The 27319-nt window shown below is 32.2% G+C and overlaps 1 protein-coding gene across 2 annotated transcripts in view; it reads right to left on the reverse strand.

Moving 5' to 3' along the window:
• Nucleotides 1-292: 292 nt before the first annotated feature.
• ptprsb (protein tyrosine phosphatase receptor type Sb) overlaps nucleotides 293-27319 on the reverse strand; it is a 158698-nt gene continuing 131671 nt past the window's right edge. For both annotated transcript variants that reach the window (XM_051698597.1, XM_051698595.1), the window contains 12 exons: nucleotides 26790-26887; nucleotides 25218-25341; nucleotides 24504-24679; nucleotides 23725-23844; nucleotides 23435-23589; nucleotides 20381-20666; nucleotides 20121-20299; nucleotides 19867-19993; nucleotides 18236-18361; nucleotides 17551-17705; nucleotides 17047-17182; nucleotides 293-1864 (listed from right to left, as the gene is read on the reverse strand). In XM_051698597.1, coding sequence (XP_051554557.1) covers nucleotides 1796-1864; nucleotides 17047-17182; nucleotides 17551-17705; nucleotides 18236-18361; nucleotides 19867-19993; nucleotides 20121-20299; nucleotides 20381-20666; nucleotides 23435-23589; nucleotides 23725-23844; nucleotides 24504-24679; nucleotides 25218-25341; nucleotides 26790-26887 — 1751 coding nt within the window. In that variant the 3' untranslated portion in view covers nucleotides 293-1795. The remainder of the gene's footprint in view (nucleotides 1865-17046; nucleotides 17183-17550; nucleotides 17706-18235; nucleotides 18362-19866; nucleotides 19994-20120; nucleotides 20300-20380; nucleotides 20667-23434; nucleotides 23590-23724; nucleotides 23845-24503; nucleotides 24680-25217; nucleotides 25342-26789; nucleotides 26888-27319) is intronic.

Consider the following 27319-nt stretch of genomic DNA (forward strand, 5'->3'; position numbering starts at 1 on the left):
TGTGGACATGGGGTCACACGAGGTTAAAATGCCATTTTTGCGTCGTCATGGTAACAAAGTAACCAAATTGTCTCTAACTTTCCACAGATGTAGTTAGTAAGTGATTTTATGACAGTAAAATCATGTTAACACACATATTGTTTATGTCTTGTGTCTATACTTCTGAAACAGTGAGTATTTTAATGTTTACAGATTATTGACCCCATTGACTTCCATTGTAAGTGTCTCACTGGAACACACATTTAAAGGAGGGATGAGTCGACATTCATTTTTGTGGTAATCAACATTATGCCACAAATGCTGTCGATTGAGATTCACTTGTATTGAACCTGGAATTTTCCTTTCACGTTCATAATTTGTTTTGTGTGCGATTCTGCGAGAACTGGTGGATTTTACAGGATCATTAATGAGCAAAGGATGATGGGAGTGATATTTCACACCAAACGCTCTCATGGGAATGTGTCCGAGCTGTTTTGCAAGGGTTTGGGCGTTCGTGTCGTTCTCTTCCTCTAGAACTATCATCAGCGCACAGGAAATATGAAAATATCTGAGAGGGATACAAACACAACACTGTACATCTCAGCCATGTACAGTCACGTTAGCTGCTCAACTACACCACGGCTCACCGATTATAACGCAATAAAAATCATAGAAATGAAGAGATCCTTAAAAACTCAAGCATATTATTAACAAAATTAAATAAAAAAAAATCAGCTGGATTAAATATTTAACAACAACAATAAGGCTCACTCGAAGTCTGATGGAGATCTCCAATCCATCTCGTTTCTGAATCTAACTGTGCTACTCGTAAACATCACGCCTTCACTAAACTAAACATGACGGACGGGAAGAGTTCGACGGAGATGAGCAGAAATGATCTTTTGGAGCTTTGTTAAGGACGATTTAGACTTCAAATCTTCAGATACGAAAAATCTGTCCAACGTTTGACCATCTGAGTTCAACTCACTGTGACCCATAATTCCACCTCATAATGTGTGTCTGTACAGATTCTATCAACTGTTTCATTATGAGCCGAATCGTTGATGTTTTCAGTGGGCTATATTAAACAGTGCACTAACTGACGAGCCTTTCACGTACATGATGCCACAGAGAAAAAGAATATGATACAGATTCAAGCTGTTCAAAACTCGGTATAAGCAGCATATATTCATGTAGAGAGACACCATGAAAATACAGTATTCACACGAGTTCTGCCGGCTTTTCTTGGGATACCGTAAGATCAGTCCATGATGCCGAGATGTTTCCTCTGAAGCACAGACGGTTCTGCGGTCGCTCCGTTAGGCACAGAAGGTAAAGATCTGTTCCGCTTTCAGATGGCAACGAGACTTCAGGCAGGGCACAGACGACGTTGGCAAATACAGTTTGAAGAAAAACTCCCATTAAGGGTGCAGCAAATTTCCAGGCTTTTGATTTCATCGGTTTTTTTTTGTTTTTTGTCGTTGTTGTTGTTTTTTTAAATAGATTTTGTACATGTAATATTTTTTCCTCTTGTTATGAAGAAGAGCTTCATCCACAGTTTAATATCTCTAAAAAGCCCCCCACGACATAAATATCAATATTTGACCACTGAGGTAATAGTTTGATGCAGAACTCCCCCTCACACATCCCGAGACAACGTCCGTTCTGTGTCGCTGTCTTTTTTCTTCATGAGTGATGTCATTGTATTTCCTGTGGTATAATGTGTTTTGTTGCTCGTTTGGGTCTCCAGCAAGTGTTTGTAGTGTGTTTGCAGACGGTTGAGGGGGATCGAGGTGTCCAGATGTTTCTCGTCTTCTTATGTTGCATAGTGATCAAAACTCCCCAGATACTCCAGACCGGCCTGATAACAGAACTGATACTCATCCTGAGAACACACACAATCACAAACACCACATGACCATTGCTGTACTAATCAAACATCTCCCCCTTTACAAGTAATTTAATTGTGTCATCAGTGTTGAAGAGGGCATTCAGGAAACAGTTGAGTTGACCGTTAATTTTACACTGACCTTCAACCCCGTAACATTAAACACCAAAACATTTGGAATGTAACGGGGTTTGTTGAGGGCACAAAGATAATAATTAGTCTTAACTGTAATAAAAATCTGACTCTAATTGTAATAAATGCCCTAAATGTAATACATATTTGGTCCTAAATGTAATAAATATTTGGTCCTAAATGTAATAAAGGCCCTAAATGTAAAAACTATTTGGTCCTAAATGTAATAAAGGCCCTAAATGTAATAAATATTTCGACCTAAATGTAATAAAGGGCATAAATGTAAAAACTATTTGGACCTAAATGTAATAAAGGCCTTAAATGTAATAAATATTTGGTCCTAAATGTAAAAACTATTTGGTCCTAAATGTAATAAAGGCCCTAAATGTAATAAATATTTGGTCCTAAATGTAATAAAGGCCCTAAATGTAATAAATATTTGGTCCTAAATGTAATACATATTTGGTCCTAAATGTAATAAAGGGCATAAATGTAAAAACTATTTGGACCTAAATGTAATAAAGGCCCTTAATGTAATAAATATTTCGACCTAAATGTAATAAAGGGCATAAATGTAATAAATATTTCGACCTAAATGTAATAAAGGGCATAAATGTAATAAATATTTGGTCCTAAATGTAATAAAGGCCCTAAATGTAATACATATTTGGTCCTAAATGTAATAAAGGCCCTAAATGTAATAAAGGGCATAAATGTAAAAACTATTTGGACCTAAATGTAATAAAGGCCCTTAATGTAATAAATATTTGGTCCTAAATGTAATAAAGGGCATAAATGTAATAAATATTTCGACCTAAATGTAATAAAGGGCATAAATGTAATAAATATTTGGTCCTAAATGTAATAAAGGGCATAAATGTAATAAATATTTGGTCCTAAATGTAATAAATATTTCGACCTAAATGTAATAAAGGGCATAAATGTAAAAATTATTTGGACCTAAAAGTAATAAAGGCCCTAAATGTTAAAACGAATTGGACCTAAATGTAATAAAGGCCCTAAATGTAATACATATTTGGTCCTAAATGTAATAAAGGCCCTAAATGTAATAAATATTTCGACCTAAATGTAATAAAGGGCATAAATGTAAAAACTATTTGGTCCTAAATGTAATTAAAGGCACTAAATGTAAAAACTATTTGGACCTAAATGTAATAAAGGCCATAAATGCAATAAATATTTGGTCCTAAATGTAATAAATATTTGGTCCTAAATGTAATAAATATTTGGTCCTAAATGTAATTAAAGGCCCTAAATATAATAAATATTTGGTCCTAAATGTAATAAAGGCCCTAAATGTAATAAATATTTGGTCCTAAATGTAATAAATATTTGGTCCTAAATGTAATAAAGGCCCTAAATGTAATATATATTTGGTCCTAAATGTAATAAAGGCCCTAAATGTAATAAATATTTGGTCCTAAATGTAATAAAGGCCCTAAATGTAATAAATATTTGGTCCTAAATGTAATAAAGGCCTTAAATGTAATAAATATTTGGTCCTAAATGTAATAAATATTTGGTCCTAAATGTAATTAAAGGCCCTAAATGTAATAAATATTTGGTCCTAAATGTAATAAAGGCCCTAAATGTAATACATATTTGGACCTAAATGTAATAAAGGCCTTAAATGTAATAAATATTTGGTCCTAAATGTAATAAATATTTGGTCCTAAATGTAATTAAAGGCCCTAAATGTAATAAATATTTGGTCCTAAATGTAATAAAGGCCCTAAATGTAATAAATATTTGGTCCTAAATGTAATAAAGGCCCTAAATGTAATAAATATTTGGTCCTAAATGTAATAAAGGCCCTAAATGTAATAAATATTTGGTCCTAAATGTAATAAAAGGCATAAATGTAATAAATATTTCGACCTAAATGTAATAAAGGGCATAAATGTAAAAACTATTTGGACCTAAATGTAATAAATATTTGGTCCTAAATGTAAAAACTATTTGGTCCTAAATGTAATAAAGGCCCTAAATGTAATAAATATTTGGTCCTAAATGTAATAAAGGGCATAAATGTAAAAACTATTTGGACCTAAATGTAATAAAGGCCCTTAATGTAATAAATATTTGGTCCTAAATGTAATACATATTTGGTCCTAAATGTAATAAAGGGCATAAATGTAATAAATATTTCGACCTAAATGTAATAAAGGGCATAAATGTAATAAATATTTCGACCTAAATGTAATAAAGGGCATAAATGTAATAAATATTTCGACCTAAATGTAATAAAGGGCATAAATGTAAAAACTATTTGGACCTAAATGTAATAAATATTTGGTCCTAAATGTAATAAAGGGCATAAATGTAATAAATATTTCGACCTAAATGTAATAAAGGGCATAAATGTAAAAACTATTTGGACCTAAATGTAATAAATATTTGGTCCTAAATGTAATAAAGGGCATAAATGTAATAAATATTTGGTCCTAAATGTAATAAATATTTGGTCCTAAATGTAATAAAGGGCATAAATGTAAAAACTATTTGGACCTAAATGTAATAAATATTTGGTCCTAAATGTAATAAAGGGCATAAATGTTAAAACTAATTGGACCTAAATGTAATAAAGGCCCTTAATGTTAAAACTAATTGGACCTAAATGTAATAAAGGCCCTTAATGTAATAAATATTTCGACCTAAATGTAATAAAGGGCATAAATGTAAAAACTATTTGGACCTAAATGTAATAAATATTTGGTCCTAAATGTAATAAATATTTCGACCTAAATGTAATAAAGGCCCTAAATGTAATAAATATTTGGTCCTAAATGTAATAAAGGCCCTAAATGTAATAAATATTTGGTCCTAAATGTAATAAAGGCCTTAAATGCAATAAATATTTGGTCCTAAATGTAATAAATATTTGGTTCTAAATGTAATAAAGGCCTTAAATGCAATAAATATTTGGTCCTAAATGTAATAAATATTTGGTCCTAAATGTAATAAAGGCCCTAAATGTAATAAATATTTGGTTCTAAATGTAATAAAGGCCTTAAATGCAATAAATATTTGGTCCTAAATGTAATAAATATTTGGTCCTAAATGTAATAAATATTTGGTCCTAAATGTAATAAAGGCCCTAAATGTAATAAATATTTGGTCCTAAATGTAATAAAGGCCCTAAATGTAATACATATTTGGACCTAAATGTAATAAAGGGCATAAATGTAATAAATATTTGGTCCTAAATGTAATAAATATTTGGTCCTAAATGTAATTAAAGGCCCTAAATGTAATAAATATTTGGTCCTAAATGTAATAAAGGCCCTAAATGTAATACATATTTGGTCCTAAATGTAATAAAGGCCCTAAATGTAATAAATATTTGGTCCTAAATGTAATAAAGGCCCTTAATGTAATAAATATTTGGTCCTAAATGTAATAAATATTTGGTCCTAAATGTAATAAAGGCCCTAAATGTTAAAACTAATTGGACCTAAATGTAATAAAGGCCCTTAATGTAATACATATTTGGTCCTAAATGTAATAAAGGCCCTAAATGTAATAAATATTTCGACCTAAATGTAATAAAGGGCATAAATGTAAAAACTACTTGGACCTAAATGTAATAAATATTTGGTCCTAAATGTAATAAAGGCCCTAAATGTTAAAACTAATTGGACCTAAATGTAATAAAGGCCCTTAATGTAATACATATTTGGTCCTAAATGTAATAAAGGCCCTAAATGTAATAAATATTTCGACCTAAATGTAATAAAGGGCATAAATGTAAAAACTATTTGGACCTAAATGTAATAAATATTTCGACCTAAATGTAATAAAGGCCCTAAATGTAATAAATATTTGGTCCTAAATGTAATAAAGGCCCTAAATGTAATAAATATTTGGTCCTAAATGTAATAAAGGCCTTAAATGCAATAAATATTTGGTCCTAAATGTAATAAATATTTGGTCCTAAATGTAATAAATATTTGGTTCTAAATGTAATAAATATTTGGTCCTAAATGTAATAAAGGCCCTAAATGTAATACATATTTGGACCTAAATGTAATAAAGGGCATAAATGTAATAAATATTTGGTCCTAAATGTAATAAATATTTGGTCCTAAATGTAATTAAAGGCCCTAAATGTAATAAATATTTGGTCCTAAATGTAATAAAGGCCCTAAATGTAATACATATTTGGTCCTAAATGTAATAAAGGCCCTAAATGTAATAAATATTTGGTCCTAAATGTAATAAAGGCCCTTAATGTAATAAATATTTGGTCCTAAATGTAATAAAGGCCCTAAATGTAATAAATATTTTGACCTAAATGTAATAAAGGGCATAAATGTAATAAATATTTGGTCCTAAATGTAATAAATATTTGGTCCTAAATGTAATTAAAGGCCCTAAATGTAATAAATATTTTGACCTAAATGTAATAAAGGCCCTAAATGTAATACATATTTGGTCCTAAATGTAATAAAGGGCATAAATGTAATAAATATTTCGACCTAAATGTAATAAAGGGCATAAATGTAAAAACTATTTGGACCTAAATGTAATAAATATTTGGTCCTAAATGTAATAAAGGGCATAAATGTAAAAACTATTTGGACCTAAATGTAATAAATATTTGGTCCTAAATGTAATAAAGGGCATAAATGTAAAAATTATTTGGACCTAAAAGTAATAAAGGCCCTAAATGTTAAAACTAATTGGACCTAAATGTAATAAAGGCCCTTAATGTAATACATATTTGGTCCTAAATGTAATAAAGGCCCTAAATGTAATAAATATTTCGACCTAGATGTAATAAATATTTCGACCTAAATGTAATAAAGGGCATAAATGTAATAAATATTTGGTCCTAAATGTAATAAATATTTGGTCCTAAATGTAATTAAAGGCCCTAAATGTAATAAATATTTGGTCCTAAATGTAATAAAGGCCCTAAATGTAATACATATTTGGTCCTAAATGTAATAAAGGCCCTAAATGTAATAAATATTTGGTCCTAAATGTAATAAAGGCCCTTAATGTAATAAATATTTGGTCCTAAATGTAATAAATATTTGGTCCTAAATGTAATAAAGGCCCTAAATGTTAAAACTAATTGGACCTAAATGTAATAAAGGCCCTTAATGTAATACATATTTGGTCCTAAATGTAATAAAGGCCCTAAATGTAATAAATATTTCGACCTAAATGTAATAAAGGGCATAAATGTAAAAACTATTTGGACCTAAATGTAATAAATATTTGGTCCTAAATGTAATAAAGGCCCTAAATGTTAAAACTAATTGGACCTAAATGTAATAAAGGCCCTTAATGTAATACATATTTGGTCCTAAATGTAATAAAGGCCCTAAATGTAATAAATATTTCGACCTAAATGTAATAAAGGGCATAAATGTAAAAACTATTTGGACCTAAATGTAATAAATATTTCGACCTAAATGTAATAAAGGCCCTAAATGTAATAAATATTTGGTCCTAAATGTAATAAAGGCCCTAAATGTAATAAATATTTGGTCCTAAATGTAATAAAGGCCTTAAATGCAATAAATATTTGGTCCTAAATGTAATAAATATTTGGTCCTAAATGTAATAAATATTTGGTTCTAAATGTAATAAATATTTGGTCCTAAATGTAATAAAGGCCCTAAATGTAATACATATTTGGACCTAAATGTAATAAAGGGCATAAATGTAATAAATATTTGGTCCTAAATGTAATAAATATTTGGTCCTAAATGTAATTAAAGGCCCTAAATGTAATAAATATTTGGTCCTAAATGTAATAAAGGCCCTAAATGTAATACATATTTGGTCCTAAATGTAATAAAGGCCCTAAATGTAATAAATATTTGGTCCTAAATGTAATAAAGGCCCTTAATGTAATAAATATTTGGTCCTAAATGTAATAAAGGCCCTAAATGTAATAAATATTTTGACCTAAATGTAATAAAGGGCATAAATGTAATAAATATTTGGTCCTAAATGTAATAAATATTTGGTCCTAAATGTAATAAATATTTGGTCCTAAATGTAATAAAGGCCCTAAATGTAATAAATATTTGGTCCTAAATGTAATAAAGGGCATAAATGTAATAAATATTTCGACCTAAATGTAATAAAGGGCATAAATGTAAAAACTATTTGGACCTAAATGTAATAAATATTTGGTCCTAAATGTAATAAAGGGCATAAATGTAAAAACTATTTGGACCTAAATGTAATAAATATTTGGTCCTAAATGTAATAAAGGGCATAAATGTAAAAATTATTTGGACCTAAAAGTAATAAAGGCCCTAAATGTTAAAACTAATTGGACCTAAATGTAATAAAGGCCCTTAATGTAATACATATTTGGTCCTAAATGTAATAAAGGCCCTAAATGTAATAAATATTTGGTCCTAAATGTAATAAAGGCCTTAAATGTAATAAATATTTGGTCCTAAATGTAATAAATATTTGGTCCTAAATGTAATTAAAGGCCCTAAATGTAATAAATATTTGGTCCTAAATGTAATAAAGGCCCTAAATGTAATACATATTTGGACCTAAATGTAATAAAGGCCTTAAATGTAATAAATATTTGGTCCTAAATGTAATAAATATTTGGTCCTAAATGTAATTAAAGGCCCTAAATGTAATAAATATTTGGTCCTAAATGTAATAAAGGCCCTAAATGTAATAAATATTTGGTCCTAAATGTAATAAAGGCCCTAAATGTAATAAATATTTGGTCCTAAATGTAATAAAGGCCCTAAATGTAATAAATATTTGGTCCTAAATGTAATAAAAGGCATAAATGTAATAAATATTTCGACCTAAATGTAATAAAGGGCATAAATGTAAAAACTATTTGGACCTAAATGTAATAAATATTTGGTCCTAAATGTAAAAACTATTTGGTCCTAAATGTAATAAAGGCCCTAAATGTAATAAATATTTGGTCCTAAATGTAATAAAGGGCATAAATGTAAAAACTATTTGGACCTAAATGTAATAAAGGCCCTTAATGTAATAAATATTTGGTCCTAAATGTAATACATATTTGGTCCTAAATGTAATAAAGGGCATAAATGTAATAAATATTTCGACCTAAATGTAATAAAGGGCATAAATGTAATAAATATTTCGACCTAAATGTAATAAAGGGCATAAATGTAATAAATATTTCGACCTAAATGTAATAAAGGGCATAAATGTAAAAACTATTTGGACCTAAATGTAATAAATATTTGGTCCTAAATGTAATAAAGGGCATAAATGTAATAAATATTTCGACCTAAATGTAATAAAGGGCATAAATGTAAAAACTATTTGGACCTAAATGTAATAAATATTTGGTCCTAAATGTAATAAAGGGCATAAATGTAATAAATATTTGGTCCTAAATGTAATAAATATTTGGTCCTAAATGTAATAAAGGGCATAAATGTAAAAACTATTTGGACCTAAATGTAATAAATATTTGGTCCTAAATGTAATAAAGGGCATAAATGTTAAAACTAATTGGACCTAAATGTAATAAAGGCCCTTAATGTTAAAACTAATTGGACCTAAATGTAATAAAGGCCCTTAATGTAATAAATATTTCGACCTAAATGTAATAAAGGGCATAAATGTAAAAACTATTTGGACCTAAATGTAATAAATATTTGGTCCTAAATGTAATAAATATTTCGACCTAAATGTAATAAAGGCCCTAAATGTAATAAATATTTGGTCCTAAATGTAATAAAGGCCTTAAATGCAATAAATATTTGGTCCTAAATGTAATAAATATTTGGTTCTAAATGTAATAAAGGCCTTAAATGCAATAAATATTTGGTCCTAAATGTAATAAATATTTGGTCCTAAATGTAATAAAGGCCCTAAATGTAATAAATATTTGGTTCTAAATGTAATAAAGGCCTTAAATGCAATAAATATTTGGTCCTAAATGTAATAAATATTTGGTCCTAAATGTAATAAATATTTGGTCCTAAATGTAATAAAGGCCCTAAATGTAATAAATATTTGGTCCTAAATGTAATAAAGGCCCTAAATGTAATACATATTTGGACCTAAATGTAATAAAGGGCATAAATGTAATAAATATTTGGTCCTAAATGTAATAAATATTTGGTCCTAAATGTAATTAAAGGCCCTAAATGTAATAAATATTTGGTCCTAAATGTAATAAAGGCCCTAAATGTAATACATATTTGGTCCTAAATGTAATAAAGGCCCTAAATGTAATAAATATTTGGTCCTAAATGTAATAAAGGCCCTTAATGTAATAAATATTTGGTCCTAAATGTAATAAATATTTGGTCCTAAATGTAATAAAGGCCCTAAATGTTAAAACTAATTGGACCTAAATGTAATAAAGGCCCTTAATGTAATACATATTTGGTCCTAAATGTAATAAAGGCCCTAAATGTAATAAATATTTCGACCTAAATGTAATAAAGGGCATAAATGTAAAAACTACTTGGACCTAAATGTAATAAATATTTGGTCCTAAATGTAATAAAGGCCCTAAATGTTAAAACTAATTGGACCTAAATGTAATAAAGGCCCTTAATGTAATACATATTTGGTCCTAAATGTAATAAAGGCCCTAAATGTAATAAATATTTCGACCTAAATGTAATAAAGGGCATAAATGTAAAAACTATTTGGACCTAAATGTAATAAATATTTCGACCTAAATGTAATAAAGGCCCTAAATGTAATAAATATTTGGTCCTAAATGTAATAAAGGCCCTAAATGTAATAAATATTTGGTCCTAAATGTAATAAAGGCCTTAAATGCAATAAATATTTGGTCCTAAATGTAATAAATATTTGGTCCTAAATGTAATAAATATTTGGTTCTAAATGTAATAAATATTTGGTCCTAAATGTAATAAAGGCCCTAAATGTAATACATATTTGGACCTAAATGTAATAAAGGGCATAAATGTAATAAATATTTGGTCCTAAATGTAATAAATATTTGGTCCTAAATGTAATTAAAGGCCCTAAATGTAATAAATATTTGGTCCTAAATGTAATAAAGGCCCTAAATGTAATACATATTTGGTCCTAAATGTAATAAAGGCCCTAAATGTAATAAATATTTGGTCCTAAATGTAATAAAGGCCCTTAATGTAATAAATATTTGGTCCTAAATGTAATAAAGGCCCTAAATGTAATAAATATTTTGACCTAAATGTAATAAAGGGCATAAATGTAATAAATATTTGGTCCTAAATGTAATAAATATTTGGTCCTAAATGTAATTAAAGGCCCTAAATGTAATAAATATTTTGACCTAAATGTAATAAAGGCCCTAAATGTAATACATATTTGGTCCTAAATGTAATAAAGGGCATAAATGTAATAAATATTTCGACCTAAATGTAATAAAGGGCATAAATGTAAAAACTATTTGGACCTAAATGTAATAAATATTTGGTCCTAAATGTAATAAAGGGCATAAATGTAAAAACTATTTGGACCTAAATGTAATAAATATTTGGTCCTAAATGTAATAAAGGGCATAAATGTAAAAATTATTTGGACCTAAAAGTAATAAAGGCCCTAAATGTTAAAACTAATTGGACCTAAATGTAATAAAGGCCCTTAATGTAATACATATTTGGTCCTAAATGTAATAAAGGCCCTAAATGTAATAAATATTTCGACCTAGATGTAATAAATATTTCGACCTAAATGTAATAAAGGGCATAAATGTAATAAATATTTGGTCCTAAATGTAATAAATATTTGGTCCTAAATGTAATTAAAGGCCCTAAATGTAATAAATATTTGGTCCTAAATGTAATAAAGGCCCTAAATGTAATACATATTTGGTCCTAAATGTAATAAAGGCCCTAAATGTAATAAATATTTGGTCCTAAATGTAATAAAGGCCCTTAATGTAATAAATATTTGGTCCTAAATGTAATAAATATTTGGTCCTAAATGTAATAAAGGCCCTAAATGTTAAAACTAATTGGACCTAAATGTAATAAAGGCCCTTAATGTAATACATATTTGGTCCTAAATGTAATAAAGGCCCTAAATGTAATAAATATTTCGACCTAAATGTAATAAAGGGCATAAATGTAAAAACTATTTGGACCTAAATGTAATAAATATTTGGTCCTAAATGTAATAAAGGCCCTAAATGTTAAAACTAATTGGACCTAAATGTAATAAAGGCCCTTAATGTAATACATATTTGGTCCTAAATGTAATAAAGGCCCTAAATGTAATAAATATTTCGACCTAAATGTAATAAAGGGCATAAATGTAAAAACTATTTGGACCTAAATGTAATAAATATTTCGACCTAAATGTAATAAAGGCCCTAAATGTAATAAATATTTGGTCCTAAATGTAATAAAGGCCCTAAATGTAATAAATATTTGGTCCTAAATGTAATAAAGGCCTTAAATGCAATAAATATTTGGTCCTAAATGTAATAAATATTTGGTCCTAAATGTAATAAATATTTGGTTCTAAATGTAATAAATATTTGGTCCTAAATGTAATAAAGGCCCTAAATGTAATACATATTTGGACCTAAATGTAATAAAGGGCATAAATGTAATAAATATTTGGTCCTAAATGTAATAAATATTTGGTCCTAAATGTAATTAAAGGCCCTAAATGTAATAAATATTTGGTCCTAAATGTAATAAAGGCCCTAAATGTAATACATATTTGGTCCTAAATGTAATAAAGGCCCTAAATGTAATAAATATTTGGTCCTAAATGTAATAAAGGCCCTTAATGTAATAAATATTTGGTCCTAAATGTAATAAAGGCCCTAAATGTAATAAATATTTTGACCTAAATGTAATAAAGGGCATAAATGTAATAAATATTTGGTCCTAAATGTAATAAATATTTGGTCCTAAATGTAATTAAAGGCCCTAAATGTAATAAATATTTGGTCCTAAATGTAATAAAGGCCCTAAATGTAATACATATTTGGTCCTAAATGTAATAAAGGGCATAAATGTAATAAATATTTCGACCTAAATGTAATAAAGGGCATAAATGTAAAAACTATTTGGACCTAAATGTAATAAATATTTGGTCCTAAATGTAATAAAGGGCATAAATGTAATAAATATTTCGACCTAAATGTAATAAAGGGCATAAATGTAAAAACTATTTGGACCTAAATGTAATAAATATTTGGTCCTAAATGTAATAAAGGGCATAAATGTAAAAACTATTTGGACCTAAATGTAATAAATATTTGGTCCTAAATGTAATAAAGGGCATAAATGTAAAAATTATTTGGACCTAAAAGTAATAAAGGCCCTAAATGTTAAAACTAATTGGACCTAAATGTAATAAAGGCCCTTAATGTAATACATATTTGGTCCTAAATGTAATAAAGGCCCTAAATGTAATAAATATTTCGACCTAGATGTAATAAATATTTCGACCTAAATGTAATAAAGGGCATAAATGTAAAAACTATTTGGACCTAAATGTAATAAATATTTGGTCCTAAATGTAATAAATATTTCGACCTAAATGTAATAAAGGCCCTAAATGTAATAAATATTTGGTCCTAAATGTAATAAAGGCCCTAAATGTTAAAACTAATTGGACCTAAATGTAATAAAGGCCCTTAATGTAATACATATTTGGTCCTAAATGTAATAAAGGCCCTAAATGTAATAAATATTTCGACCTAAATGTAATAAAGGGCATAAATGTAAAAACTATTTGGACCTAAATGTAATAAATATTTCGACCTAAATGTAATAAAGGCCCTAAATGTAATAAATATTTGGTCCTAAATGTAATAAAGGCCCTAAATGTAATAAATATTTGGTCCTAAATGTAATAAAGGCCTTAAATGCAATAAATATTTGGTCCTAAATGTAATAAATATTTGGTCCTAAATGTAATAAATATTTGGTTCTAAATGTAATAAATATTTGGTTCTAAATGTAATAAATATTTGGTCCTAAATGTAATTAAAGGCCATAATGTAATAAATATTTGGTCCTAAATGTAATAAATATTTGGTCCTAAATGTAATTAAAGGCCATAATGTAATAAATATTTGGTCCTAAATGTAATAAAGGCCCTAAATGTAATAAATATTTGGTCCTAAATGTAATAAAGGCCCTAAATGTAATAAATATTTGGTCCTAAATGTAATAAAGGCCCTTAATGTAATAAATATTTGGTCCTAAATGTAATAAAGGCCCTAAATGTAATACATATTTGGACCTAAATGTAATAAAGGGCATAAATGTAATAAATATTTGGTCCTAAATGTAATAAATATTTGGTCCTAAATGTAATTAAAGGCCATAATGTAATAAATATTTGGTCCTAAATGTAATAAAGGCCCTAAATGTAATAAATATTTGGTCCTAAATGTAATAAAGGCCTTAAATGCAATAAATATTTGGTCCTAAATGTAATAAATATTTGGTCCTAAATGTAATAAATATTTGGTCCTAAATGTAATTAAAGGCCCTAAATGTAATAAATATTTGGTCCTAAATGTAATAAAGGCCCTAAATATAATAAATATTTGGTCCTAAATGTAATAAAGGCCCTAAATGTAATACATATTTGGACCTAAATGTGATAAAGGGCATAAATGTAATAAATATTTGGTCCTAAATGTAATAAATATTTGGTCCTAAATGTAATTAAAGGCCATAATGTAATAAATATTTGGTCCTAAATGTAATAAAGGCCCTAAATGTAATAAATATTTGGTCCTAAATGTAATAAAGGCCCTAAATGTAATAAATATTTGGTCCTAAATGTAATAAAGGCCCTTAATGTAATAAATATTTGGTCCTAAATGTAATAAAGGCCCTAAATGTAATAAATATTTCAACCTAAATGTAATAAAGGGCATAAATGTAATAAATATTTGGTCCTAAATGTAATTAAAGGCCCTAAATGTAATACATATTTGGTCCTAAATGTAATAAAGGGCATAAATGTAATAAATATTTGGTCCTAAATGTAATAAAGGCCCTAAATGTAATAAATATTTGGTCCTAAATGTAATAAAGGCCCTAAATGTAATAAATATTTCGACCTAAATGTAATAAAGGGCATAAATGTAAAAACTATTTGGTCCTAAATGTAATTAAAGGCACTAAATGTAAAAACTATTTGGACCTAAATGTAATAAATATTTGGTCCTAAATGTAATAAATATTTCGACCTAAATGTAATAAAGGCCCTAAATGTAATAAATATTTGGTCCTAAATGTAATAAAGGCCTTAAATGCAATAAATATTTGGTCCTAAATGTAATAAATATTTGGTCCTAAATGTAATAAATATTTGGTCCTAAATGTAATAAAGGCCCTAAATGTAATAAATATTTGGTCCTAAATGTAATAAAGGCCCTAAATGTAATACATATTTGGACCTAAATGTGATAAAGGGCATAAATGTAATAAATATTTGGTCCTAAATGTAATAAATATTTGGTCCTAAATGTAATTAAAGGCCATAATGTAATAAATATTTGGTCCTAAATGTAATAAAGGCCCTAAATGTAATAAATATTTGGTCCTAAATGTAATAAAGGCCCTAAATGTAATAAATATTTGGTCCTAAATGTAATAAAGGCCCTTAATGTAATAAATATTTGGTCCTAAATGTAATAAAGGCCCTAAATGTAATAAATATTTGGTCCTAAATGTAATAAAGGCCCTAAATGTAATAAATATTTGGTCCTAAATGTAATAAAGGCCCTTAATGTAATACATATTTGGACCTAAATGTAATAAAGGGCATAAATGTAATAAATATTTGGTCCTAAATGTAATAAATATTTGGTCCTAAATGTAATTAAAGGCCATAATGTAATAAATATTTGGTCCTAAATGTAATAAAGGCCCTAAATGTAATACATATTTGGTCCTAAATGTAATAAAGGCCCTAAATGTAATAAATATTTGGTCCTAAATGTAATAAAGGCCCTAAATGTAATACATATTTGGACCTAAATGTAATAAAGGCCCTTAATGTAATAAATATTTGGTCTTAAATGTAATAAAGGCCCTAAATGTAATACATATTTGGACCTAAATGTAATAAAGGGCATAAATGTAATAAATATTTGGACATAAATGTAATAAAGGGCATAAATGTAAAACATATTTGGACCTAAATGTAATAAAGGCCTTAAATGTAATAAATATTTGGTCCTAAATGTAATTAAAGGCCCTAAACATAACAAATATTTCATCCTACATGTAATAAAAGGCATAAATGTCATGAAAATTTGGCACTTTTTGTCCGAAGTGTAATAACGGCACTGCATATTAGTTTTTAAAAATCTTATAAAGACCCAGAATGTAATAATTTGTGGTCCTTAATGTAACGAAGGTTTAAATTATTATAATTGTTACATTTTACACAGAACAATCTATTAAGAGTTAGTTAAACCATTAATTAATGAGTGACTAGTGAGATGATCAGTGTAGTAATTAATGATCAGTGTACTTAGTAAATCTGAATAATTTCTCATTACAAATATATCATTTGAAATATACTGTATGAACCCATATATTTTTCCTAGTAAAATAGAATTAAGGGTATATGAACTTCTTTAATGAACAAACTATTAATCCATACTGAACTGTATGTAAAGTTAATAAACTCTACCATCTGCCTTCATCAATTATACTAATGTCTTACTATAAACAACACTAATGCATAGACATTATATCTCCCTACACACTGTAAACTACCTTACCTGAAATATATCAAACACCCTCCTGATACCACTGTATACATTACTACATTTACTGCCTTTATTACATGTGTGTCCTCTACAGGGTAGACACGAAAAAGAAATCTAATGCATTATTAATATTTTCTTTTCAATTAAAACGTGACACCAAAACTATTCAAATGAAATCAAATTAAAAGTATATGAGCTCCAAACGTACAGTGATGGGGTTGAAATAATGCAGCACATGCCTAGTGAAATCAGTGTGATCTATGACAAACAATTTGAATGTGTTCAAAACGAGGTTAAATGTGGATTGTGTGTGTTACGGTACCTCAGTCTGAACCATCGCCGGTCGCTGTGTGCGCAGCATTTTCACTGTCTGGAAGATGTCGACTGCACCCTCATAACGCATCCGCTCCAGAACTATACTGAGAGTGATGAACACACCCGTCCTGCCCACACCCGCACTACACACACACAAACACAGACACACACACACAGATGTGTTTAATGATGGTGAGTCACGTGTTCAGTCAGTGTGTCTTTGGTGTGATGCAGCTCGTTTCACTTGACCTTTCAATTCATTCTGCCCTAAAACATTTACATTCTTCTCATGTTCCTTCTGTGTGTGTGTGTGTGTGTGTGTGTGTGTGTGTGTGTGGTTCGTTCAGCTTTCAGCTGTCAATCAGAGTGCAGTGCTCTCAGCTCTGTTTAACACATTTCACCATGCTCAGATTTATTCCACAGAATTCTGCCTAAATCAGTGCAGTCTGAAATCTGGTCCTGGTGTTCTGCTGTTCATCGTGTTGAGTCTGTGTTGAGAAGTGTAACACACCTGCAGTGGACTGTGATTGGTCCATCCTGACCAAACTGCTCCTTGGTTTTGTGCACCTGACCAATGAAATCAATGAATCCTTCTCCTGACTTTGGAACTCCTTGTTCTGGCCAATCAGTGAACTGGAACTGTCTGACGGTTCTCGACTGTCCGTCCTGAGAAGAGACGATAGAAGACGCACGCTCACGACAAATCAAAACATGAACACATTTCTAATCAAGAACACTTGAGGTTAAAACTGCAAAGATGAACTTCATAAATGCATGTGTGTAAACAGTGAGTGTTGTGTCCTTAAAATGTGCATCAACCATGTTAGCATCACATTGTGTTATTTCTAATAATGGACTCCTCCAACAATGACATCATCATCCTTCAACAAGTTCAAGTCTCCTCAGCTGTGATATCTAATTGCTTTGCAGAAAATCTTAAAATCTCCATGAAACAACTGACAAATGAAAAGTGAACATTTGTAGAAATATCAGCATTAAATTCTCTTTCTAAGACGCAGCGCAACGCTCGTAATGTCAGATCAAACTATTAAACTATCAACCCTGTTACATTTCTGATGACATGAGCACAGATGAAAAGTAATTTTCAAGACGATCAACATTCATTTATTTCATGAGTTTAACATGTTTAAACAGCTCGGGACAGTAAATAACAGTCGATGAGGCCGTATACTCACCCTGGCATCAGTGACTTTAAACTCTCTCAGTATGTACTGTGGCATGTTGTATTCTGCCATCGGGTCGACCACAAAGTACTGGTATCTCGCCGAGCGTTCTGCGGGCCAGTACTGATGACACTTCTCCTGCAAACACAGAAAATAGGAGAAGTTCTTCAAGTTTTGCTTTTCCTTTTAAAAAAATGCCCACCATTCTGTCTGAATCAAACTGAACCGTGTGTCTTGCACAGCAAAGTTACAATCATTTTGCATTTTCAAATTCGTTTTTATTTTAATAATATTTTCAAATGTACATTTCAGTTTTGCATTAATGATACAGTTTAGTTTTATTTCAAGGTTTGGATTTGAGATATTTATACATTACATATTTACATATTTTAGCTTATTTATAATGTATTTAATTTTAGATAGAGTCCATTTTTATCATCTCACACAGCTTAGTTTATTTATAACATTTAAAATAAGCGAAACCTTTTGCATTTAAAACCTTCTTTACACTAGAATGCTGACAGAAGCCAAATCTGGCATATATACCACGAAAAGTGTTGTTTTAATTTAGATCTTTTGATTTATTTTGCATTATTTTAGTTCAAAAACTTTGTAATGTATGTGGTGATCATACACACACACACACACACACACACACACACACACACACACACAAAACACTTTATTAACTTTATTAAATTCAAATATGATTTAGGTTGGGAAAGTATTGATTGTAAAGATTTAAGACTACCTGCATTTAATCTCCTGAGATCCGAGCGTGACTGCTGTGTGCATTTTTTATTTCCCTTTTTGACTTGAAACCAGTAGCACCAAATAAACACGCAAAGAAAAAAATATATAGTGTTTGTAAAAACTGATGTCCTCATATGTGGACAGCAGGACTAAGTTTTGAAATGTTAATTTTCAGATTTTTCTTATTAATAGTTTATTATGTGTCCAGGAGTGTTGGTTATTCATGTTTTTGAGATGTTACAGACATTACAGCTGATTTTCTGTAAAGCTGCTTTGGAACAATGTGTATTGGGAAAAGCACAAATAATAAAACTACACAAATAAAAATGATTTGACTTGATTTGTCATAATCGCAATTTTTTGTTTGACAATTAATCTTCAGCCAAATTTCAGAATCGTGACAGCCCTATCTTAGTGCAAATTATACATGTGACTGTACTGAAAAGCTTAAAGTGTGTTTTATTTTTATTTTATTTATTTATTTTTGTATGATTTGTGGTCTAAGAATCATATACTGTATATTATGTAATCTGTGTTAGTTTTTATTTGTATGTATGTTATTGTTAGATTATTTTTTATTGTCTTTTTTGTGACATTCTTTATTTTTCTGTTGTATGTGCAATATGAAATTAATAAAAATACAAAAGTGTGTCATTTCTAAACCACATGCCTCACCAAGCAGCATTAATGAACAAACAAAAAAATCACTGTTTTTAAACTGTTTTCCTGAACACTCCCCTCATCTGCCATTGGTCAAACAGATAGTCCAGCCCCCAACTTATGCTATTGGTTGAGCCAATGTTTTGCAACAGAGTCACAGTGTTGACAATGTTCACATGCTGCTCTGTTTCCTCTAAAAACCTCCCGCTGAGACGCCACCTGTCACTCACCCGCCCCATCTCACGCAGTTTGGTCAACATGACGACGATGGTGGAGTTGTGTTCCCAAAGCATCCGCCAGAAATCTTCCGTGGTCTCGGCTAACGGCCCCTGTGTTGCAATATAAGCCCTCTGCTGCCTGAAAACACACATACTCATTCTTTATTATGCCTTTAGACCATGAGAATCACAAATTCAGTCAAGTGTGTCCAAACTTTTGACTAGTATTGCGTGTATACGTTGAGCGGCACCGTGCAGTATCACACCTGTATCCATCTATGAAGCTGGCGTTGATGTAGTCCGAGCCTTCGAGGCCTCTGATTGGCTGTAGACACACACGGGTGGTCTCATACGGCATGATGTTCACCAGACGGTTCTTGAACTTGTTGCAGGGCAGATTAGCGCTCACAAACCGCGAGGTGTGTGCTTTAGTGTTAGCCAAACACTGAGAGAGAGACACACACATCAGACCAACTCACGGTACAGAACTGTTGATTTGAAAACTGCGATGAATTCCAGCTCATACCTTGAACTCCAGCTCCATTCCGGTCACGTGATCTCCCACTTCCACCTGCGAGAGTTTCTGGATGTAAGAATAGAGACTGCGAGCTGCGATCTCGGTGTTCCCGCACGCCACGGCCTCCAGCAGCGCCTCGTGAATGAAGCTGTACTGATCTTCTGTCTGAACCATATAGTTCCTCTGAGAACGCATCAGAGTCACGTGACCATACACGTCCACCGTATGCTCATGACGGATGCGCTCCAGCATGGCGTCGATAACGATAAAGCAGCCGGTGCGTCCCACACCCGCACTGAGAGACAGACAGACAGACAGACAGAGAGAGAGACAGGGCTTTAAATCAGTGCCTCTCGACTGATGTATCTCAGGTCTGTTCTGATGCAGATAATAAAATGCAACTAACCATTTAATCATGTTTAGTTATGATAGCAAAATAAATTCAGATAAGATGTCAAAGGTTGTGCGTCCAATCAAACTCTACAGTATTTTGGCACAAATTCATCTCTCACTCGGCTCGCTAGAAGCTGAAGCTAACCCTAATTTTTCCAGTATGACTTTAGGTCAGGTTCAGGTTTGTAACAAATAAAAAAATAAATATGTAACTTGTTTTGCGCAGGTGCTATCACTCAAATGGACAAGTTAGGGGCAGTCCGTGACAAAACGTGTTTTTACTTGCATCTGCACTGTTCTTCAATTGTTTATCAATGTAAACGCACTGGACGGACATCTTTGACCGCTGCACTGCACCTTGTGCAGAACCATTTTTAAGACACTGTGTCAACTTAAACATGACTTCATTTTTATCATCTCTCACAACACCTGTGCTCTGATTCATTACTTGCACTGCGTCTAGCTTTTTTACAGTGCTCGTGTCACAGACTCAACATTCTAAAGAGTTGAGTCTGCAAAGTGACTTCATGTGACAATGTTACAGTGTTACACATGATTCCAGACTGTTGCAAAGTTTCAACACTTAATAAACAGTAAGACAATGTTTTTTTCCCTTTTGCTCTGGTGTGCTGATGGGCTGCAGTGCTGTGTAAAATACAGCCTACTGCTACAAATGTACTTGCTTGGAGATTAAATTATAAAGAAAGACCCCAAATCTGTGTGTCTGGTTCTCCTGTAATACAATCTAATATCATAATAACTACAGTTACAGAAACATTCCACTGACAGATGTGGACTCAACAAAGCAAAATGGGATTATACGGTTTACTAACTTTAATCCAGATTACAGATTAACACACTTGATGTAGAATAGTCAGACTGTTCAAACTACTAACTCTGAGTAAAGACTGATGTCTGACGGCTGTTATTTGTGTCGTTAGGTGATACTGACTGCAGGAAGATATTACATGCACATGAACTATGTGTAAAAACAGAGCCGGATGTCAAGAACATTCCAGCTCTTATTTCTAGAGGTTGACTGAAATATTGAGGTTCGCCTATACCGATATCTAAGGTTACAGGAACGGCTGATAACCAATGGATAGTTTTTCAAATCAATAATATCTTATTCTTTTCTTACTATGACGTGCACAGACACAGACTCTTATTTTGAAACAACAGAGACTTGGCCCAGTTACAGTAATCTATATTACGTATTAACCAAATGAAGCATTTTAAAGCCTATATATTTCACCAGATGAGCTTTAATGAGGAACAGAAGTTATTATTATTCACAAGATATGAAGTTGGAGACATAATGTTCATTTTTCTGAAGCAAGCTCACAGAGGAACACAGAAGAATAAAAATCGGCATAGATTTGTGCAGATAAACGCAACTATTTACACGATTAATTGGTAGAAACGATATATCGGTCTACCTCTACCTATTTCACCTCAAAATCAAAAGAATAAAAGTCAGGAATTATATTTTGCATTAAGAAAATGAAGCGTATTTTTAGGACAATTAAAATTTGACAATTAAGACCATTTCCCCTCAATTATCATTACAATACCTCAAAAAGTCCCATTATCATTACTGTAATGTGAAATAAAAAATGATATTTTATTTCAATTGTTAATTATTTATACATCAGAGTAGTATTTGTTGCACTGCCTTTAATTTATACTAATTTAATAAAATAAAAAAAGTCAACACACTACAGTATTTTTCAATACTTTATCATACAAACAAACAAATGTACTTTATTTACAGTAATGAGAATCTAATGAGAATTACCAACAAACTCAACAGAAAAACGTCCAGAAGCATTAAAGTGAAAATAATGAGAATTTGAGGGTAAAATGTAGCTCAACTGGTAGAGCACGGCGCTAGCAACGCAAGATCATTGGTTTGATTCCCAGGGAACACACAAACTGATAATATATATATATACACATACACACCCTGAATGCACTGTTAGTCGCTTCGGATAAGAGCATCTGCCAAATGCATAAAAATGTCAAATGTGTTTAATTATCATAAAAATCAAGTGCAAAAAATGGTCCTAGAAAGAGGAATAATTGTGTTTATTGTTTGTTCTGTATGTGATTCATGAGCTGTGAGTTGATTTGAGGACAGATTCATGGAGTCCGCAGAACTCGAGCTCTTCAGAGTCTGAATGTCTTTAGGGAAGTACAGTACACTCAAAATACTTCGAAAACAGAAAGTGTTATATAACAAAAGGAGCAGCTTTGACAGAGAATAACACACAACACACATTTTTGTTTACACAGCATCTCTCGTCTGCACAGAGAGGAAATAGATTAGCTTTTGCTGATATCAGTGAAAACTCACAAATGCAAATATCTGTCAGACAGTGTTTCAGCTACACGTATTCAAACTTGCCGCATCGCGATCGGTTACTGATGATATTTGGCATCACTGACGTCAAACCTGATGTGTCACGTGAATAAGATGTGAGAGCTGCAGCAGAGGGCAACATCTTCAGCAAACAAGCTATCGCATGACTTCAGGAGACTTGTACCGTGCTTTTGTATTTGCTTTTGTGTTCCACAGAAGATGGAAAGCAATGCGGGGAATGTTCATGTTTTAGGTGAACTATCCCTTTAAATCTGCCCATGAATGGACTGAAGGACGGCGGTTCTGACCTGCAGTGGACGACGACGGGTCCGGCGTCTGGCGGGTTGCACGCTTTCACTCTACGGAGGAAGGCGAGGAATGGAGTGGGATATTCGGGAACGCCGTGATCCGGCCACGCTGTGAACTGGAACTGTCGCACCTCTCTTCTCTCATTGGAGCCGCTCTGATGGGAAATGACATCACAAACAGAACATTATGACGTTGACCTGCCGTTACTAATTACACCCGCAGTGACGGAGATCTACAGATGCTGGAAGTTCACAAACAGCTGTGGGAAGCTGAAATGAAATCGTCGCACCTTATGCAGCGAGAAGGTTCGCACACAAAACGTGGCGAGCTCCATCGTGTCCAACAGAGACACCTGAACCGTCCCGTATGTGTCTGTACCGCGACTGGGCCAGTACTGGTCACACTTGATCTACGGGACAGAAGAACATCAAACACACACACTATAAATATACAGGATGATAAAGAATATGAAAACATTAAGAAAATCTCTTTAAAAGGGATAGTTCACCCAAAAATATTCTGTCATCATTAACTCACCCTGAGGAAATCTGAAGAATGTTCCAGTCACTCCTTTCCATGCAGTTGCAATAACAGAGGCCTGAAGCGTTCAAGCTTCATACATTATATTCTAACTCACCTGAAATAATACGATAGCTTTGTGTGAGGAACAGACTGAAATTTAAGTCGTTATTCACTGAAGACTTCCTCAAAAGAACAATCTGTGGATGAATTTGTCAAGATTATCAGTGAATAATGACTTAAATTTCAGTCTGCTCCTTGCAGAAAGCTATCGAATGATTTCATGTCTTGAAATATAGACATATGGACTGATTTATGATACCATTCTGGAGCTTTTGCATCTGTTTTAAAGCTTGAAAGCTTCAGTCCCTGTTCATTGTAATTGCTTGGAAAAGAGCGACCAGCACAGTGTTTAAAATGTCTCCTTTTGTGTTCTGCATAAGAAAGAGAGCCATACTGTATGGGTTTAGAATAATGTGAGGGTGAATGAGTAAATGAACGTTCATTATAGGGTGAACTATTGAGTCAGTCTGTGTCTTTCTGTCTGACCCGTGATTTCTCCTCTAGTTTAGTCATCATGACGACAGAAGTGGCTCTCTGCTCCCAAACCATCCGCCAGAAATCACCGAAAGTCTCGGGCAGCGGCCCCTGTGTGGCGATATACGCGTTCTGCTTCCTGTAGCCATCAATGTAGTTTGCATTGATGTAGTCACTACCCATAATGCCTGGGGAAACAGAGAACCATCAAACATAAAGACTGAAAATATCACTGATCTGCATTTATTAATGTGTACAAAGAAAAACACAACTCTAACCTGCTGATTTTTTCAGGTATATGAAGGTAAATAATAAAGACCCTGTTAAATGAACATAATTTCCTTTTCTCTGTTGACATACAGTATTTCAAACAGGAAGTCTGGCTGGACATATTGAAGGGCTTGTGAAAAGTCTTTAGTTTACATCACAGCCATGAAATACTGCTTCCTATTGCTTGTCAGGTGGTGCTATTACATTCTCATTATAGAAATATTTCTCAGAGGAGAAAGAACGTAAATAAATGTAGTCTTTTACGAGTACACTAGCATACCGATGACCTCAAAGCTAACAGACATGAACTAAAAGACACAAAAGTACAATTTTGATTTCATGAGGTCTTTAAAAATGTTTTGATGCAGAACTATAAGTTTTGATCGGTCATTGATTAAATCAGTCTCGGAGACAGAGTATTGATGTAAATGGATTGCAGACTTTGAGTGGTCGTACCGTCTATCGGCGAGAGGATCACACGTGTGTGGTCATATGCGATCACGTTGGCATATCGGTTCTTTGGTTTGTTCACCTCGAGGTTTGAATGTTCCCATGTGAACTGCTGCCCTGGATCAATCGACTGAGAGAAAGAGAGATATTATAGTTAGAAATTATTGATTGTTATTTACATTAAACAGCATTAACAATCAACCAACCAATCAATCAGACAGACAGTCTGTCTATCTATTGGTCAGTCAGTCTATCTGTCCTAATCTATCTATCCATCTATCCATCCATCCTGTCTGTTTTTCAATCTATCTATCTGTCTATCTATCTATCTATCTATCTATCTATCTATCTGTCTGTCTGTCTGTCTGTCTACCTATTTATGTCTGTCTGTCTATCTATCTATGTCTGTCAGCCTGTCTGTCTGCCTGTCTGTCTGTCCACCTATCTATCTGTCTGTCTGTCTATCTGTCAGCCTGTCTGTCTGTCTATCTATCTATCTGTCAGTCTATCTGTCTATCTATCTCTATCTGTCTGTCTATCTATCTATGTCAGCCTGTCTGTCTATCTATCTGTCAGCCTGTCTGTCTATCTATCTGTCTGTCTGTCTGTCTGTCAGCCTGTCTATCTATCTATCTATCTATCTATCTATCTGTCAGTCTATCTATCTCTGTCTGTCAGCCTGTCTGTCTGTCTATCTATCTGTCAGCCTGTCTATCTATCTATCTGTCTGTCTGTCTATCTATCTATGTCTGTCAGCCTGTCTATCTATCTATCTATCTGTCAGTCTATCTATCTCTGTCTGTCAGCCTGTCTGTCTGTCTATCTATCTGTCAGCCTGTCTGTCTATCTATCTGTCAGCCTGTCTATCTATCTATCTGTCTGTCTGTCTATCTATCTATGTCTGTCAGCCTGTCTGTCAGCCTGTCTATCTATCTATCTGTCAGTCTATCTATCTGTCTGTCAGCCTGTCTGTCTGTCTATCTATCTGTCAGCCTGTCTATCTATCTATCTGTCTATCTGTCTATCTATCTATGTCTGTCAGCCTGTCTATCTATCTATCTATCTGTCAGTCTATCTATCTCTGTCTGTCAGCCTGTCTGTCTGTCTATCTATCTATCTGTCTGTCTGTCTATCTATCTATGTCTGTCAGCCTGTCTGTCAGCCTGTCTATCTATCTATCTGTCAGTCTATCTATCTCTGTCTGTCAGCCTGTCTGTCTATCTATCTATCTGTCAGCCTGTCTATCTATCTATCTGTCTATCTGTCTGTCTGTCTATCTATCTATGTCTGTCAGCCTGTCTATCTATCTATCTATCTATCTGTCAGTCTATCTATCTCTGTCTGTCAGCCTGTCTGTCTGTCTATCTATCTGTCAGCCTGTCTATCTATCTATCTGTCTGTCTGTCAGCCTGTCTGTCTGCCTGTCTGTCAGCCTGTCTGTCTGTCCATCTATCTATCTGTCTGTCTGTCTATCTGTCAGCCTGTCTGTCTGTCTATCTGTCAGTCTCTCTGTCTATGTATCTCTGTCTGTCTGTCTATCTATCTCTGTCAGCCTGTCTGTCTGTCTGTATTTCTCACCTCATACTCCTGCGACAGGTGCAGGTTGTCGTTGGCCTTCAATCTGTCTGTGTGTTCAGGCAGATCTGTGATGGGGATGGGGGGGTGACTCATCATACCTGCAGAGTCAGAGTTCACAGCGGATGTCATAGAGATGACCCACAAAACACCACCAATGAGTGTGATGTTATGAATGTTGTGATGTCACGTGAGCACGTATGAATCATACATGACTGACAAGGCAAAACACAGTGGATCTGCTCTAAGACCTAGTAAGCTGCCTATTTAGACAGCATTTCTAGGCATCAAAGGTGCACTACTGACATGAGGGCTGTTCTATAAATTGGCAGCAGAAGTAAGCTGCTTTCTAACACACCTTCTTTTGTTGAAACTTTAAAGCAGCATCATATGTGTTCTTCACAGAGAAGATAATCCCAGAATGCATTGTAATAAGCTCAGTGACACAATAGATTGAAGATGATGGATGAGTCGAGAAAACTGTTGATTATAAATAAACTAATAATTCAGAAGATACTGAAAAATATACAATA

Source organism: Myxocyprinus asiaticus, chromosome 5 (assembly GCF_019703515.2).
Source record: "Myxocyprinus asiaticus isolate MX2 ecotype Aquarium Trade chromosome 5, UBuf_Myxa_2, whole genome shotgun sequence".
NCBI classification, from domain to species: Eukaryota; Metazoa; Chordata; class Actinopteri; order Cypriniformes; family Catostomidae; genus Myxocyprinus; species Myxocyprinus asiaticus.